The sequence below is a fragment of the Carya illinoinensis genome, chromosome 3 (genome assembly GCF_018687715.1).
Source record: "Carya illinoinensis cultivar Pawnee chromosome 3, C.illinoinensisPawnee_v1, whole genome shotgun sequence".
Lineage (NCBI taxonomy): Eukaryota > Viridiplantae > Streptophyta > Magnoliopsida > Fagales > Juglandaceae > Carya > Carya illinoinensis.
Window position 1 is genome coordinate 51,318,846 of NC_056754.1, and position 19,508 is coordinate 51,338,353.

Genomic DNA, 19,508 nt, shown 5'->3' on the forward strand with positions numbered 1-19,508 from the left:
AGATTTACTTTTAAATTATATCTTACCATAAAGCAATCTTCTTAATGTTGGTGTAGCTTATGGTTGGCAACAATTGATTTGATATCTTGTACACATTATACATTAGCTAAATAAAATGCCGAATTGACTCATTCCAACTTAACATATGTTTCCCAGCATGTGAAAGAATTAGTATTAAACTATAATTTTACGTACAATCGCTTGATGCGTAAATATCATATAATCGTTTTAAAAAAAAAAATAACGATGTTTATCATTAAAAAATTAATTAATTTTTTTATTTGAGTTCTATATATATATTTTTTTTAAATAACTGTATAACGCCTCAACATGCAATTATTTTTTTGGTCCAAATTGATGTTCCTTTTAAATTGGGGAAGTTCAGCTGTTTCTTATCTGTCTTTTTCTTTTCCCCCTCCTATAAATGATTGGTAGGGTAGGAAAGGCGGATTTTGGCAATCCGTTGAACCTTTTGATAGACGTTGAAGTAGCTAGACAGGTGGCCTACATGGGGACTGTCGATTCTTTATTGATCTTCTTTTGACAAGTGGTTGTGATAATTAAAGACACATCAAAGCGAGACATTGTAATTTCAAATTAACCCTGTTCATAATGTTGCACTGTCGTCGTGCTACATTAATGACCCTTCTTGAATTGACACTTGATTGCTAAAAAAATATCTTTCTATATACAGGCAATGTGTTTTCCGCATGCTCATATTCTGAAGTTTCAACCTCATGTGTGGTCCTACTTTTGCTACAAAGTCAACCTTCAGCTACTCTTTTTGAAAGTCTTCTATTTTCTATTTGAACATATATATATGTATATATATTAGTTTTTATACCTTGATCTACTCTCCCCTTCCTTTTCACCCTTTTTGGGAGATTCAAATGTGGAGACAGAGACCGAGACCAAGAGCGAGAGCTCTTTATATGGTGTTTTAAAGTAACCTTAACCATGATCAAGAGCAATAACTTCAGCCTCTTTAACTTCTTTAGAATTCAATAACGTTTTTATGAAACCATCGGTTAGAAAACTAAAAAAACATGTTAGAGAGAGGAAAAAAAAACTCTATTAATCTCTTCTTATTCTTCTAAATTTCTATATTAGTGATGTTAAACACACAGAGAGAGAGAGAGAGAGAGAGAGAGAGAGAGAGAGAGAGAGTTCTGTAGTATACTTCTGAGCAATATTTGACATATCACACGTTACAACAGCTATACAAACATAAGAAAAAGTAGGCTTCTTATACAGAAACTCACAGGCCCTTGAAAGCTTTTGATGTTTTATGAGGAAATTAAAAACAAGCACAAAAGACAAGGTCAAAAGAATAAGGGAATTATGCTTATGAGGAATTTGTAATAACGGCAAGATACAAAGGAAGCCTCCTTGGCCTAGTAGACAGGGCATCATTTGCTTATAGGTTTGCAACTACTCACCCTAGAGAAGTCCTAATTTTTCCAAGGAAGCCCTTATATCATCACTTCCACACTCTTCAGTTGTCTGAACGATGCTGGGGCTGTCGAATGGCAAGACATCCGAAAGTGGGTAGCTTCTATTGGCATGAAGTTGATTATTGGCACTGCTACAAATTCCCTTTAATATTACACTTTTGTGTAACCCACCAAGCAATCCTTCATAATCTGTATCCCCACTTTCCCCAACAAAAACAACCATCTTTGAAAGCTCCACACCCCACCGAATATACAGATACCTGAAGAAATTGTGTATGGCTTGGATATTATAGTTATGGATATTATGCATGGAAGTTTCAAGCTTGCCTATTGTGGTTAAGGACATTATGCAAGGAAGTCTCAGAGTTAATACTAAGGAATTGAAGAAAAAATGATAAAACCAGACCTCTGCAATCATGATGAAACATGCAAAGGACCAGTTCCACCAGTTAATAAGTGTCCCCAAAGACCTTTAAATATTGTTGACTCAATCACTCAACCATGAAGGAACAGCTCATGGTTACCAATTTAATTTATCAATTGAAGCAACCAGTTAGCTAAATTACCTTTTTTCTCTTTTGCAAATGAGACAAGTTCTGGAATTCTAAAAAACATGTATATGGTACACAGGAAACATGGATATGATTTACCGAAAGAATAGGAGATGGGCCTTTACTCCAAAATCTATGGTTTTTAACAACAAATTACAAGTCATGACTCCAATACATTATTCATGAAACTACTTAGCAATCAGTTCATTGGCATGGAAACTGATAAGACTCTGTAATTATAAGTTCCTCAATCATGGATATGAGAAGACAATTAATCGATTAAGTCATGATTCTTGAAACTATGCCATTAATATAAAAAATATACCTGAGAGCTTGGGAACGAGATGCCAGTACAGGAATCACATTGAGCCTGGTCCCGTTTTGACAATATATAACATGGCAACGGAGAGCCTGAATTCTCAGCAATTTTTTAAGCTCCTTAACAGGCGGTACCTACAAAGATAATATCAAAAGAAATTAGAGATGATTCGCATTATGTAGCCCCATCAGTACTGCACCCCATACATATGAAATCACTAGAGAATTTTATTTCAACTCAGCCTGAGTGGACAAATATTAATAATTTATTCTTATGGAAAAGTTAATATTATTATGTTAATCATTTCACCCAGCATTCCCTGTTTCAAAAAAAAAACAAAAAATACCATTCCAGGCTTTTGCACTTTAAAAGCATAACAGTAGTCGGTTGAAAGTTGTTCAGCAGCCGTAACTAGCTGTTCCGCATTCCCAGCATTCTTATCAGTTATCGATGCTGCCCAACGAACCAAAGTTTTCCTCAAACCTTCTCCACCCCAACGGTATTCAATATGTGAGTGGTAATAAAAGTCAACCACAAAATGACCATCCTCCCGGTTAAGAGATGAATAATACAGATCACTGCCACTGTTGCAAATAAAAGCATCAAAAACATTAGGGCTCAAGCCCCCTGAGACCAGAAATGAGTGTATCTCAGATATGGTCAAGGATGTTGACAGTATGAACCCTATAGAGCCTTCACTCCTCCCCTTTGCCACAGCTTCAAAAATCTTTCTGATGGTTTCAAGAAGACCTGTATCGGTATCGCAATCCACAGCAATGACGAAGAGATTTTTCCTCCTCCTCAATGCTGGAAACCTACCAGCAGTTTTATTTTGGTCTGCTTTCTCTGTGGACACAGCCTTTCGTGCATCCTTTGAAATGCCCCTTGACCATGTCAGGACGGCATTCTCTAATTTACTCATTCTATCAGCGCCATTTCCTTCAGATTCTAAAGAGTTATCATTTCCACTGGTTCCACTCTTTTCTCCATCCAATGAAAATCTTAGGTTCAAAGATAGATCCTGTATATCTCTTAAGGAATCTCCTGGTGATTCCGATTCTGAGTTTTCATCTCCATCATCACTTCTTTGCCACTGTGGATGCCTTGGTTTGCAACTTGCTATACGAGATAGGTAAGTCTTGCAATGCTCTGGCCATGAAAATAGATGAATATTTTTCAACCCATTCTGCTGACATCTTGCCCAAAGTTGCTTATCTGCAACAAGCTTTAGAAGAGCATCCGCAATGGACAGCTGATCATGGGGATCCACAAGAAGACCATTGTCAAGTACCTGTGACAGCATCTCCAATCAGTTTTGGAACACCTGTGGCCTCTTCCATTTATGTTTTACATTATATACTTATGATCTCCTTAAAAGCAACCAATAAGTAGGCTTTTTTAAAGGTTTACCCGATGTATATCAACAGGGCCACCATTTTTTGTGGCAACAATAGGCAAACCATAAGCTGTTGCCTGTTGCAGAAGAGCAGGAGTTCTATTAGATTTGAATTCCAACTAAGCTGAGAAAAATATACTATTCATAAGTACAAAATGAGCACCTCAATTAGAGTAAGCCCAAATGGCTCAATGAAAGCTGGATTAATAAAAACCCCCTGCATTAAAAGGGGTCAGAACGAAAGAAGCAACAAAAATTTCCGTGCACATAAATCTTCAAAGTGTGCATGCGTATGAGAGAGAGAGAGAGCATCCATCAACCATCTTGGCATGGGAAATTTGATTCCTAAAGCTATCCCGAAGGATGAATTTATACAATAAAAACAAATGTTATCATGAGAGCACTTATTAACAAAATTATTGAACTGGACCAAAGTGGTCATACCAAATTCTTATATTACCGGATACCAAAATAATCACAGTTGGGAAAATCAACATATGAAGTTCCAGAGATAGCAGCAAGTGATTGAGTTGAGTAGTTCCTCATATAAAATTATTGACTCTAGAGATATAGTAATATGGAGAAGACAAAATTGTTTCAAGCACCGACGAAAAATTAAAAAAAAGTACACTGCAGTCACCATAGGACTTATGACTCTGGTAAGTATTAAACAAATAAACAATAACTATAGTTAGCTAATTGCAAAGTGCATGGCTTCATATAAGATGGACTCTCTATAACAACATGCTAACTTTCCTAATTAAAGCTAATGGTCAAACTATTTCTTATCTCAATCTGATCCAACACCTTTGTCTTTGCTGCAAGACGATATATGTCAGGAACATCAGACTGTTTGTGGTGTTTGGGGTATGCCACTTGCCCATAGAGATCATATTTGTCAATAAGCTTGAGCACCGATAGGAGAACAGAAGCATTCGTGCTTGACATTTCATCAATTCCATCTCGATTACCCATAATTAGAGTCTGCATAATACAGAGAGAAGGGACAATAAATGAGAAGCACATCCAAGGTATAAAACAAGTGTCATCAGGTGATTCAACATACAAGGTTAGCAAGCTCTCTTAGTGGACGGCATTCTCCAAATGCAGTCACCAAAGTCGTAATGTTCTTTTTGGGATCTGGTCTAGCAAGGGCAAGTATCATAGGCTTACGAGGGTTTGTAAAGAAACGCATTATCTGTAGAACACTAAAATGGTATGTATTAGGCAATCAAATAAACTATAAACATATAACATCTGTCCCTAAGAACATTTTATGGAAGAGAATATCTTCAGACATCTATTGGCTTCCATCTAGGACACATTAAAGGAGATGCAAAAGGAATCATTTGAACCTCGGACCAGATATGTGGGTCTGGAGAAGCAGGATGTTCCTCATTTCCATCTGTCTCCCCATCCATATCACCATCTTGTGGAACAATATGATGGAACTCCATACCCGGAGGAATTACCTGCAAAGATTTTCAGAATGATAAAATATATTTATGTATAAGAAAGAAGTTTAACAAGGAAATGTCAATATTATAAGACAGGAATAGGTAGCCATTTATGCATAACAATTTAAATCAAGAAATGTTGTTCTTCATCATGGATTTTGTCAGAGTCACACTGGTTGATGTAGTGCATTTTAACTGGCTTTCAATTTAAGTAATTAACATTGGAAGCCACTTAAAATGCACTATATCAATGGATGTGACTACAAATATGATACTTCGAGGATGGCGTAGCATTGCTTTCTTAAATATAATTTAAATCAGGTTGGTAACCAAAACTTTGCATGTGCGGTTTGGCCCTCTACCCAACTCAATTGAGCAAGCATCTTAGTTCTCCCCAAGGGCATTTGTAATGCGGCAGAAAATGAAATAGTCTGGACTAGTCACATATATCCAACCTAGGTTCACATGAAGTACACAATTTAAAGCGTTTTTTCTTTTTCTTGAATTGAAACAAGAAATTCAAGGAAAAAAAAAATACCTCCTCCATGCATGCTCTAATTTAAATAAGGGGCAGTTTTCTGAGGGTTTGTAATTCAGTCAAAAGTAAATATAGCTCAGGATCTATTATTGGAACCTTGATAACAGGGAAATTATGATATTTGTATGACTGGAACTTGGATAACAAGAAATTTTGAGATTTCTTCGTAATAAAAGAAAAGCAACTACAGCTTTCACAAGGATATAAGAAGCATCCAATTCCTTACCGCCATACGAGGCATGAACCTGCCATAACAGCTAACATTACGCCTGATCCTTGCCCGTAGTTTACGCCCCAACACTGGATCAAAACCATCATACAAACGCCATTGCTCCTCTATCTCTTGTCTAGTGCTTGTTATGACTATTTCAGAGGCATCAAGGGATAACTCTTCAGCCTCTATCCGACGCATAATTTTGTATGTCATGTTTATTTCATCCTTGGATAGGCGGCCTTGCTGTAGAAGTTGTTCCAACTTGTCTCGACCAAGTGAGTGGCCAGTAAAAAGCATTGGTACATTTAGGGCACCAGCTAGGAGAGCAGCAGAGTCTCCTGCATCTGCATAATGGCCATGGATGGCAACAGGCCAGATTGGATGCCCACCACCTATTTGTTCACCCAAAGCTTTGGACATCTGTATGACATGGTTAAGTGCACCATCAACAAATTCCGGTATGTATGGCCACAGAAGTTCTTTGGGAATATATTTATCTTTTGGACCAAATGGTATTCGAATAATATAGGCACCACTGCTCTCCCCCATTTCATCCATGAAACCATCTGAATTTCTTGGAGTCAGCATCTCGGTGGGTTCGCCATAGCTCCAATCTACTTCTGGTGCAGATACTTGTCTAGTCAACAAATCAACCCGATACACCCCTGGCATTGAGCCCAAGGCCCTTGCAAGTTCCACAACATACTTAACCTACAGAAAAAAACCAAGATTATTCAAGTATCAACATATGCAATGAGTATAGTTTACAATGTAACCTCAAATGCATGATCAGGTGGATTTTGACTAGTAATTGAACACTTAAATATTACCTGACCACCAGTATCAGAATCACGACCGAGTTCCATATTTTCAGCCCGTATAAGACCATGAAGGCTGCACAGATAGTAGTTGTTAAAACTCGTTGAAGACCATCATGCATATAACAGAGGGATCAAAGTTCGTACACCCCAGAATTGAGCAATAAAATTACATAGATTAACTACGCCATCTTTAGCATCCTATAGTTTATCTTCGGCAGAAACTCAATTCAGGATTAGGAATGGTTAGGTTTCTTTCATTGGGTAATAAAACAGAAGTTGTAAGCAGTTTTATTGAATACAATGTGATATAGAAAACCATCTATTCCATGCCTTATCTTTTGCAAAGAAAATGAGCACCAAAGTTCAGTTCATGCCTTATCAGTACCATATACAACTTTTTTCCTTTCTGTTGATTAGCCCATGTCTCCATTGCATCAACAGAGCTGATTCTTGGCAATCTGACTTTGTTGCTCCCCCCATGAGTTGATACGTCACTGACTGCATCTCCTTTCTCTCCCTCTGATAAGTCTTCTGACATATCAGCAGCTGCTTCTCTGCGGCCCCGCTCACGTTCAAGACGACGTTTAGCCTTCCTTTGGGCCTCTTCTCCCTCATGCTACAAAAAGAAAAGAATAGATGAGGCCACCATAACACAATGTCTTCTCTCGTTATAATCAAGAAATCAAGAATTTCTAATGAATAGTTGTACAATACATTGTTTTTTTTTTATAAACTAGTTGTACAATACATTGTTGAGAACAAGTTTGGAGTTTCCTTGGGACTAAATTGATGAATTCCTAAAACTTCTCACACTTTCCCTGGATTAAGATCTCCTAAGATCTTTGCTTGACTTCTATGGTACATTCAAAGACAAAGACAAAGACAGCAAGTGGGCCCTACCGAATTATTGCTACCTAGAACAAGGGTAGCTATGAATGCAACAGGGCCACACGTTGTATCTCTCTCTCTAAATTACAACCAAGAATTTGGGTATGGAATTTTATGGGATCATGATTAATTTTTCATCTATCACCAAATTGACACATTATCTTGGACATTAGACATTCTAATGTAGTGTTAAAGTATATTCGATTTGTGATGAAGAAATTCATGGGCCTAACTCATATCATAAAACCGGTTCAAATAGATAGGTTTGGTCCTTGTCACAGGATAAGTAGTGTGGGCCCCCATTCGTCCTGTGGCAGGCTCTGATACCATGAAAAAATTCATAGGCCTAACTCTCTCAAAAAACTAGTTCAAAGAGAGGTTTTCTCCAGCCTTATAAATATACCCAAGACCTTGTTCACAAGCCATGTGAGATTTATTCCTCAACACCCTCTCTCACGTGCAGGGCAGTATTTTTTCTGATCCTTGTCACGGGATACGTAGTGTGGGCCCCCATTCGTCCTGTGGCAGGGTCTGATACTATGAAGAAATTATTGAGCCTAACTCATCTTATAAAACTAGTTCAAAGATAGAGATTTGGTCCAACCTTATAAACATGTCCAAGACCTTGTCCACATATTCCTCAACTTGTGAAGGATTGTCAAAGTAATTTATAAGATGAAAACCTAAATGGATTAAGATCCTCTACAATTTTTTTCTCAAACACTTCTTACAATTTGGAGAAAGATAAAGTCCGTGAACCCAACACTGTCCACAAATGGTGCGGAGCCCAACATTAATTACAATGGCGTCCACATGTTGTGTCTATATCTCTCCAAGTCATACTTACAAAAAAAAAAGTTCTCTCTCCAAGTCATAGAAAGTATTTGGGTTAAAAAATTGTAGGGCCTCGTTTGTTTTCACAAAATTTCTCAACTCATCTTATCTAATTATTCCAACTTTCTCAAATTCTCACATAAAATAAAATAAACAATTCAACTTTTTCAAATTCTAAAATAATAATAATATTAAAAAAATATATTCTAACAATATTTTATTCTGTTGGTATTTGGCAACTAACAGAATTCAAATGCAATTGGTTGCCAATACTTTGTTTTCTGTGACAGACCCGATATCTCCAATTTCCAAACAGAAACTGGCATTCCATCTTCTCCTAGATTTTTTTGATAAGGAAAGTTCCTCTACAAAACTTAAAGAAAAAAAATACCAAGTTCTTCTAAACGAGTATCCGTATCTGTTTCCAGCAGGGGTCAGAGCACTTTCAGATTATAAAATGGAGAACGTAAGTTCAAAAAAACCAAAATAATGAAATTATGAAATGAAACTCCTTTTGACTATAGAAACCAACCGGTTGATCAGAACCAATAGCAGGGCAAAAACATTTACATCAAACACTCTATCACCCGCAAACTCTTCAAACTACAAAAAACAATAAATTACAGAGATGGACAAAAATCCAACCAGCACCTACACCTCCATTTCACGTATAAATACTTTTCGTTACAATAAAGCACATGGTCGCACTTGAACTCTGGAAAAGCCAATCGCAAGCCAGCAACTAGAGTTACACAACTTGCATAAATGGAGAAGACCAAAAAAAAAAAACGAAATTACTATCTTAAAGAAAACAAAAGGAGGAACCTGTTTCTTCTGGCGAGCCAAGTTCCAAATCCTCCAGCTCATATTCTCCAACCTCGTGTTTCTCTCCTGCGGGCTCCTCGTCGCCGCAGCCTACATCACACGCCTCATCATGAATGGTATATCCCAGAGGCACTTAGTCACCGAGAGAGAAAGAATCATAAGTATGTGTGAATCATATAATAGAACAAAGAACGGATGTGGGTACCGACCCGAACCCAGGAGCGATGGAGATCGGTCTCATCGTAGCCTGTAATGACCTCCTCGACGAAGTAGCGGGTGGGACTGAAGTGGCCTCGCTCTCTGAGCAGCAGAGAGGACTTGACGTCATCTAGGCCTGGACCCACGTCAAGAATTGCTTCCAGGTAGCTGTTTATCCAATCATTCCCGGCCATTCTGCACCCTTTCCTCTGGACCTCCCTTCCGATTTCCTCTCCTCTGCAGTCTAGGAAAACTTCAAAAACAGAAAAGACTCGGAAAGAAGAAGAGTATCGCACACAGACAAGGTCCGACTTGAGAGTTTTTCCTCAATGCTGTTGCTGACACGTCAAGGACACGGTGATCAGACGAGAGACAGGCACTTCCACAGTGTGCTGGGATCTTCCAATTACTCTTTAAAGTATGACTTTTTATGGGCACAGCGTAAACGAAAGAAACGGAATTTTGGGTTTTTAAACCGAGAATATTCGGGAGCTATTAATACATGAATAATACTGGTGTCATCGCACCAAGCTATCGTTATTGGTATTTTTTTTTTTTTTTTAACTATGTAATTAATAAATATTTAATTAATAAAAAATATTAATAACAGCTTCTTGTTGACAAAATAATGGTGCGACTGCCTACAACCTTGTACATCATTTACCGACCGTTGTATCCCATGTCGCGTCACTTTCTACTACTCTCTCTACAAAGCAAAGCTTACATTTTTTGTCATTTTAGAATCTTGTGTAACTTTTTTTATTTTTAAGCAATAATTTGCATATAATTTTTTTTAATTATTTTCTTAAATTTGGGATTTAAATAAAAATAGAAAAACAAAATTCTTTTACGCAGTACTAGAAATATAGATACTCGAGTATTTTGAAGAAAGTTTCCAAATATACAAATATAAGATCTTAATAAAATTTAAGTTAAAGTAAAACAGTTTATGATTTATTTTTAATCTTTCAAAGAGAGTAGATACAGTTTTAAAATGTGTAAGTCTCGCACACTTTTTATAAAAAAATATTTATTATTAAAAAAATAATTTTTTTATATACATTTCAGATTTAACTACTTTTTTTAAAAGACTATGTAAAACTTTTAATACTCTAAAATTCTATATAACATTACTCATATATAGATTACCTTGAAGGCTTTACCTTTTTGCATTTCATATGAAAGCATAAATTCAAGAATCTTAAGAGAATTTTTTCATGACAAAGATAATTTCTTTGTGATAGGAAAGATTAGCATTAAAAAGTAGTAACATCATGAATTGTTTCCTCTTTACATAGTAATCACATACGTTTTTTGCACTCTCAATCGAGATTCAAGCTATTTTAACGAATTAAAGACATTCAAAGTAGAGATTAATTTTTTTGTCAACATTTTTATGTAGACTATCATAAATCGATTACGTGATCAAGAGTCTAAGAAGTCTCCAAATTTCCATATAAATATAATAATTAACAATAATAAAAGATAATATAAATAAATTCAGTATTTATAAAAACAAAACCTACAAGCAAAGAAGTAATACATTAAATGAAATTGATTATCAAAAGTATTTTTAATAAATCATATAAAACAAATAAAAAAAATAAAAGACTGCAAAAAAATGACAAAAATAAAGAATATCAAAAATGCTAATTTATTTTTTTTACTTTTCGTTATAATGTTTGTATTGATCAAGAATTGTTTATAAAACTTTCCAAAATTTTCAAACAAATTTTGAAAACAATAAGACTAAATATTGGACCAATGCACACAAATCTACAAACCATAAATTTCAAGTCATAATTAGTTTTATCATTTTTATTTATTTATATAGTTCTCTTGTTCCATCATCTCAATAGCCACCTTGTTAATTAGTTTCTTTAATCTCAATGAATACGATCAATTGTTTTTATTTAATCTCAATGGAAGAGTGATCGATACAATTCAAGAAATTTATAACACTACTGCACAACAAACTTGAATCTACTCTTATACTTAAGGATATATAGTCAAACAAGTGTTGATATAAAGTTTATGATTGTTTTGCTCTTACAAAAATGGTTATTATTTTTACTTAGTAATTAATTTATATAAACCTTATATTTTGGCAATATAATATATTGTCAAAAGCATGTAGCTCGGATGGTATGAGACATAATCTCCATAAGAAAGGTCTTAGGTTCGATCCCTCTCTCCAAATCCCCTAATTAAAAAAAAAAAAAAAACTTATATTTTGTTTAGAAATAATAATAACTGTAACATTAATAACCAAAAAAAAAAAAAAGCAAATGACAATAATATAAAAAAAATACAACATGCATATCAATCAAAGACATTTAAATTAGAAATTAGTTTTGCTAACAATGTTCCCATTCAAGTTATTGTGAATCGATTATGTGATCAGAAGTTCAATTTTATCATATTTTTTTATTTCTACTTTTATTATATAAAAAATATATATATAGTAAAAATATTTATTATATATATAAATGCAAATATTAGAAGAACAATATTTTTGTTTAACGTTTTTGTATGCGCTCATTATTTATAATAATATTTAATGTTCCAAAATTTTTTAAAATTAATATTTTTTTATTTTCTTCTATTTTTCAATTTAGCCCATTTTCGAAATTTTTTTTCCATTTTCTCCTATTGCACAGCGAGCCCCAACTCACACGTTGTTTTTAATATTTTTTCATAAGACATCAGTAAATTGAAATTTTTTTATAAACATTAATATTAAATTTGCAATAATTATTATTGTATAAATTAAAACAAATAAATTTTTACAACATTTAATTTTTTTTTATATTTTAAATTATCAATACAATTTTATGTATAACTCATATATTAAGCAAAAAAATTTAAATGAATTGTGTGCTAATAGCTACATAACGAAAATCTTTTATAAAGATTATTATTAAATTTTGAATTATTATTAATGTATAAATTAAAACAAATAAAATTTTACAGCATTTTAAATTTTATTTTTTTATATTTTTAATTCTTAATATAATTTTATATAAAATTCATATATGAATTGAAAAAAATTTAAATGAACTATTTGCTAATAGCTAAATAATGAAAATTTTTATAAACATTATCATTAAATTTGCAATAATTATTAATGAATAAATTAAAACAAATAAAATTTTACAAAATTTCAAATTTTATTTTTTTACATTTTAAATTATTAATATAATTTTATGTAGAATTCATATTGTTGAACCCAAGATTTTAAGTTTTGTGTAATTATATATCTACACATAGATTTTGATGATAACAAATGAATTCAAAGAATAAAGAAGTTTCAAACTCAAGTTGTCTACACAATGGAGTCAAGCACATCAAGAAAACAAGTATGAACAAGAACGGAGCAAATTCACATTAAAGTCATAAAGTAATATTGTAAATCTCTTAAAAATTTGAAATTAGGATTAAGTCTCAAAATTAATATTTTATCATAAAGCATTAAAATACATTTTCCACATGTGCATGAATATTTTGAAAAATAAATTTGAAAATTTTGAAAGATGATTGATTGTCATATTTCACATGTGCATACCTTGATTAAAGGATTGAACTTTGAAAATATTAAAGATGATTGATTGTCATCTTTCACATGTGCATGTTTTATTTGAATATTTTCAAAAGTGATTGATTTTTTTGTTTTACTTATGCAAAAGGTAGATGATTTTGTTTGAAAAATTTGAAAAGTAAAGTGTGCTCCTTTTGTCATATACAAAAAGTAAAAAATTAAGTTTAAATTTTTTGAAAAGTAAAGTGTGCTCATTTTGTCATATGCCAAAAGTAAAAGATTAGATTTGAAATATTTGAAAAATTAATGATGTTGTCTTTGACAATTGAAAAAGAAGAACTTTTTATTTGAATTTTTTGAAAAAGTGAATGATATTATCTTTGACATGTGAATCTTTTTAAATTTGAATATGAAGTCTTATATGCTTATAAATAGATCATTTGAGAGCATCACATTCACAACACCAAGAGCATACAACATTCATTCAAAACTTTCATTATCTCTTCTCTAAGCATTGAACCTTAATTCTTGTTCATTTTGAGAGATATAGTTTACGCTGTATTGTTCTTATTTCACTCATTAAGGAGTGTTTTCTGATAACCTACCCACTATCAGCTCTTGTATCAGTAAAAGGATGTGTATAACCTTTGTGCATGTAGAAAGTATTCTACACAGGGAATAGTTGAATCACCACGTGTAAGGCGATTGCAAGTGTAGAGAGTGTTCTACACGGATCCTTTGTAGCGGTGTTGTTTAAAGATGTAATAGGTTTCTATCTCCACCTAAAGGAGGTTGAATAGTGAATTTGGGAATTCTCACGGGGTAGCTTGAGGCGAGGACGTAGGCAGTAGGGCCGAACCTCGTTAACATACTGAGTTTGTTTCTCTCTTACCCTTACTCTTTATATTTATTACTATTTCATATTTTGTTTATATTTTATATTGTATATTTGATTTATAATTGTTATTTTTTTTAATACAACTCAATTCACCTCTCTCTTGTGTTAGTTATCTGGGCAACACATATATTAATTGGAAAAGTTTTAAATTTAAATTTAAGAAAAAAAACATTTCATTTTTTTTTATATTTTAAATTGTTAATAAAATTTTATGCAAAATTCACACATTAAGTGAAAAAAGTTAAGTGAACTATATACTAATACGGAAGTAGTGAAATTTTTTATAAACATTATTATTAAATTCTTAATAAAAAAACTAATTCATCTAGGCCCGAAATCAATCATTAAGCCCAATAACCCAATAATCAAAACGACACCGTTTTAGGTATGCACCTGCCCCTTCCCAGAACGAAAAACGATGTCGTTTTCAGCATACCCTTCAACCCACCCCATTCCAAACCAAAACGGTACCGTTTTGATATAAAAAAACCCTACTCTTTTCCTCATTACTCGCCCTTCCCTCATTTCGCCTCCTCTTTCTTCTTCCATCCTCTCTCTCTCTTTCTCTCTCAACTTTCTTTTTCTTGTTTCGTCTTTGTGTCTCAATTTTCTTCTTCTCCTTTTGATCTTTTGCATTTTCATCTACACTACTTCTCTTCTCTCATCTTATTTTTCTCATCTCTTGCATTTATTTTGTTTATTTTTTCTGCATTTAGATCTACATTGTTGTTTACGGGGTTTTTTTTGTTTTGTTTTGTTATTTTCATGGTGGCCCATGTTGTTATTTGTTATATACATGGAGATTTCTTTTAAAGTGTTTTTAGATCTGTATAGGAAAAAAAAAAAATCTTGCATGCAAGTTCATCTCATTTTCATATCTGTAGAATTTTTTTTTCCTTGCGTTTCTTCTATTTTTTTTTTTTCTTGTTGTTTGGTGTTTGATGTATATTAGTTTTGTATCTTTCAAATCTGTAGTATAATTTTTTTTTTTAATTTTTTGCAATTTATCTTCCTAGGATTTTTCTATTTTCAATTGAAAATTTTTTTCCTTGCGTTTCATTTCTAGCACTTTTTTTTTGCTTGTTGTTTTGCGATTGATTTATATTAGCTTTGAATTTTTCACATCTATAGTACATTTTTTTTTTTTCTCTATTTGTGTTCTTATGCTTTTTCTCTTTTCAATTCAAGTTTTTTTTTTCTTGGGTTTGATTTCTTCTGCCTTTTTTCTTGTTCTTCGGCATTTGATATTATATTAGTATTGTATTTTTTAGATCTATAGAACAATTTTTTTTTTTTTTTTGCCATCTATTTTCCTATGCGTTTTTTCACAGCACCTCACATGCCCTCTCTTTCACAGTTTCTCCACCCTCTTGGCAAATCAAAATGACAGCAAGGACAACAAACTGAACAATAAAATTAAGAAGTAAAAGTGGAAACAAAACAGGAAAAAAATCAAGCAGTCTAAATATAGAAAGACCAAAATGTCTGTCGGCAAAAGAAAAGTAAAATTAAACCAATGTAATTTTCAAATAAAATTAAGGGCAAAATGGAAAAAATTTTAGACAAAAATATTGTAAAAAGTGGATTTGCACTTTATATATAAGTATAGATATAGATATAGATATATATATATATGTATATGAAAAATGATCCTCCCACATATGGTACAGACAAAGTGTACTAATAAGTGGTTTTTTTTTTTTTAAAGCATTTGTGTGTATTTATCTTTCCTTTTTGTTCTTAACACAAATGATTTAAAAGAAATCAACACTATCAGTACACAATTCGATATCCTTTATTAGTGGATGTAAAACTGTGTATATGAATATATATTAGTAATGTTAGATATAGTTTTAACGCGTACAAGTCTGTAAGTTCTTTTGAAAAAAAAAATGAATCAACTATTAAAAAAATAATATTTTCATATAAATCTCATATTTATCTATTCCTTTTAGAATAACGATAGTCCACTAACTTGTATATAATCTCTTCACAACTTACCTAATAAATAATTTAAAAAATTGAAAAGGAGGACAAAACAGTATTATAAAAAATTATTTTATAATTATGAAATGTAGTTTTTATTTGTGAGTAGTTAGGGCTGTAAATGAACCAGTCTGTTTGATAGCTCGCTCGGTACTCGCTCGATTAAACTCGAATCGAACTCGACTCGTGAAAAAAAAAAAAAACTCGTTCGTTAAATGTGACGCCCCCAAAATCCCCACGCCCGAACACGGGAAAATTGAGACGTCCGGATGGTGACAACCCGGGTCACCATCCCATCGACGGGTGCCGAGTGTGTGCAAGGCAACAGATGTGTACAGAGAAACACGTAGCGGATAACGAAAGTCATAACTAAGTACCAGAATTTTTCTTAACGTAATACAAGCTGTTTAAAACATACATAGATGAAATATTACAAAACACAAATACAGTTTTAACAAATAAAAAGATAGCATCAGCAACCCGGCGGAGCCGCATCCTCGGGCTCAGCCTCCTCCTCTTCGTCCTCTAACTCTACACCGAAAGCTACGGAACCACGAATGGTACCGCAGGTAAGTAAAACCCAAACACTACCAGATAAAAACACATAAAACTCAAACAAGATGCATGAACCATGCCCAATGCACAAAGCCCAAAAACACCAGTTTTCCACACACGCCAAAAACCCTTTTGGTTCAAAAACACATCCTTTCCGAAAAACACGCCAAAAGTCACATTTGGCCGCCAAAAGTCCATTTGGCCCCATATCTCGCCAGAAGTCCATCCGGCCCAATATCTCGCCAGAAGTCCATCTGGCCCACGCCAAAAGTCTCATTTGGCCTCATAAACCATTATCCAATTTTAACCGCGTGCACCATGACCTCCCCTAGGGGTCATCCGCACACCCTGGCTCCAGTGTCACACCGTAGAGTACCATCACGCATGTGACACCTAACGAGCGATGCCCAGTTCCGCGCCCCGCGCGTGCGTAGCCAAGCATCCTCTAGCCCTCGCCAGCGAAGGGCCACGGAGTCGGTGAGTAGGGCGATTCCCGGTTCCGCGCCCAGCGCGTTCGTAGCCAAGCATCCCCTAGCCCCGCTCCCGTCATCTCTCTCGACAACTCAGGGGACATCACTGAGTTTATTCCGCTCCCGAGTGACCAGAGGAGCTCCACCGAGATAATAACTCATCCCGGCTTGGGCTCGTGATACACACGCAGCCGTAAAACCACTCACGCCAATACACAGGCTTTTCACACATAAACAAAAACACACGTGCATGCACCATGAAATGCCATATCAATGCATAATAAAATAACCAACCAACATAAATCAATTAAACAGACAACTCCGTCCTCCATCCATCCGACCCCCGAACTCCTCGGACTCAGTCCGGAATCAGCCAACCAACAGATAAATAATTGAATGAGCAATATATATTAAAATCTGAAAATAGGGTTTGGAAAATACTTACAGCGCTATACGGCAATTTTAGAAAACAAGCGGCGTTGCAAACGGCGGAAAAACAGCAACGTCAAAGTGAAAATTCACTGTGGCCGTGGGTTTGAAAAACCCACTTTTGAACGGGGACAAACTAGGACACGAGATTGATAGGGAATGGTCTAGGGATGGTTGTGAAGCTATTGGAAGTGGCGAACGGCCGTGGGTGGCGGCGGAATGGCCGAAAATGGCCGGATTACCCAAAACGGAAACTAAGCTCGTAGGAGCTGTTCCGGTGGTCGTTGGAGGCCAGAAATGGGTGGGTTAGGACGGCAAGGAGTCGGTGATGAAGTGGTGAAGAAATGGTGGCCGGAGGTGGAGCGACGGCGGCGGATCGGAGCAAAATCCGTGCGCCCTTCTTGGAGCTTTTCCGGCCAAACGGCCGGCCGGTTGGGGGTGGGTTTTGGAGGGGTGGTGCACCGGAGGGAGAGGAAGAGAATGGGACCGGTGGGAGGCCGAACGGTGGCGGTAGGGGCTGGAGAAGGTGACGCCGGCGTGAGGGAGAGGGAGGAGAGAGAGAGAGCACGGGGGGGTCCAGATCGGGGAGAGAGAAAGAAAGAAAGAAAAAAAAAAGAAAAAGAAGAAAAAGAAAAAGAAAGGAAAAAGAAAAGAAGGGAAAAAGAAAAAGAAAAAAGAGAAAAAGGAAAAAAAGATGTGAAAAGAGATGAGGTCCAGTCCTCACTCCGGGAAAACGAAACAAACCGCCGAAAAGATTAAAACCACAAAACAACTAAAAGAAATAAAACACAACCTCAAATAAATTAAATTAAATTAAAACCCAATTTTTAAAACGCAAATAAATTAAAATAAATAACTGATATATTAATTAAAATAAAAACAATTATTTCAGCAAAAATACACTCAAAAGCGGGTCATCACATCCTCCCCTCCTTAAAAACAATTTCGTCCTCGAAATTGCAAATCAACCACCAACTTAAAGCAAGCCACATAAACGCTCATAAACCAACTGAGATCAAGATTAAAATACATACCTTCATCATTCGAACAAATACGGGTACTGCTCCCTCATGTCCGCTGCTCGCTCCCAAGAGAAGTCTTGAGCTAACGGATCTCCCCAAGCCACTTTAACTAAAGGTATCGTCTTGGACCTCAACTGTTGTTCCTTCCAATCCAAAATCTGCGACGGAACAACTTCGTAAGTGAGATCTGGTTGCAACTGAATACCTGCTGGGTCGACGAAACGTGGCTCTTGCTGCCCAAAGCTCTTCTTCAGGGATGAGACGTGGAAGACATCATGAACGTCCCCAAAATAATCTGGCAAAGCAACTCTATAGGCGACGGAGCCTACTCTCTCCAGAATCTGAAAAGGGCCGACGTACCTCGGATCTAGTTTCTTTTTCTTACCAAAACGCTTAACACCTCTCATGGGAGAGACTTTAAGATAAACCCAATCACCAACTTCAAATGACAATTCTCTCCTCCTGGTATCAGCGTAGCTTTTCTGGCGACTCTGAGCTGCCGCCATTTTGTCTCTGATGATCCGGACTTGGCTTTGCATTTCTTGAATTATTTCGGGTCCAATTACCCTACTCTCCCCAACTTCATCCCAACACAAGGGCGACCTACACTTTCTCCCATAAAGAGCTTCATAGGAAGCCATCTGAATGGTCGCATGGTAGCTGTTATTGTAGGCAAACTCAATGAGCGGCAAATGATTTTTCCAACTTCCTTGAAATTCCAGGACACATGCTCGCAGCATGTCTTCCAGGGTCTGTATGGTGCGCTCTGACTGGCCGTCTGTCTGCGGGTGATAAGCAGTACTGAACTTCAACTTAGTACCCAAAGCTGCCTGCAAACTCTTCCAGAACTGCGACGTAAACCTCGGGTCTCGATCCGACACTATACTCTTTGGTACGCCGTGTAGTCGCACTATCTCTTTGACATACAAACGGGTCAACTTACCCAAAGAGTCGGTGTTGTTAACAGGCAGAAAATGAGCACTCTTTGTTAACCGGTCCACAATCACCCAAACAGAATTCTTCCCACTAGGTGTTCTCGGCAAACCCACTACGAAGTCCATCGTGATGTCATCCCACTTCCACTCAGGAATAGGGAGGGGTTGGAGCATACCTGC

General features: G+C 35.4%; 1 protein-coding gene across 4 annotated transcripts; it reads right to left on the reverse strand.

Moving 5' to 3' along the window:
• Nucleotides 1–1,167: 1,167 nt before the first annotated feature.
• LOC122305185 (probable sucrose-phosphate synthase 1) lies at nucleotides 1,168–9,894 on the reverse strand. Of its 4 annotated transcripts, none has more exons than XM_043117536.1 (13): nucleotides 9,507–9,894; nucleotides 9,298–9,387; nucleotides 7,125–7,366; nucleotides 6,760–6,823; nucleotides 5,942–6,640; nucleotides 5,076–5,192; nucleotides 4,787–4,918; nucleotides 4,528–4,704; nucleotides 3,884–3,937; nucleotides 3,735–3,797; nucleotides 2,671–3,615; nucleotides 2,331–2,458; nucleotides 1,168–1,714 (listed from the first exon to the last, which is right to left on the reverse strand). In XM_043117536.1, the coding sequence occupies exons 1-13, from the start codon at nucleotides 9,687–9,689 to the stop codon at nucleotides 1,441–1,443; spliced, it is 3,168 nt and encodes a 1,055-aa protein (XP_042973470.1). In that variant the 5' UTR covers nucleotides 9,690–9,894; the 3' UTR covers nucleotides 1,168–1,440. The 4 variants fall into 4 exon arrangements, with proteins under 4 accessions (XP_042973470.1, XP_042973472.1, XP_042973473.1 ...); XM_043117538.1 differs by having other exon boundaries at nucleotides 9,298–9,429; nucleotides 9,507–9,649; XM_043117539.1 differs by having other exon boundaries at nucleotides 7,136–7,366; nucleotides 9,507–9,556.
• Nucleotides 9,895–19,508: the final 9,614 nt, after the last annotated feature.

Excerpts from the sequence above, each read along its gene's own strand:
- LOC122305185 (XM_043117536.1), bottom strand. The coding sequence starts at position 9,689 with ATGGCCGGGAATGATTGGATAAACAGCTACCTGGAAGCAATTCTTGAC. Across the intron at positions 7,367-9,297 it reads TGGCTCGCCAGAAGAAACAG|CATGAGGGAGAAGAGGCCCA; the intron begins GTTCCTCCTTTT and ends TTCTTTTTGTAG. Across the intron at positions 4,705-4,786 it reads TAAGAGAGCTTGCTAACCTT|ACTCTAATTATGGGTAATCG; the intron begins GTATGTTGAATC and ends TGTATTATGCAG.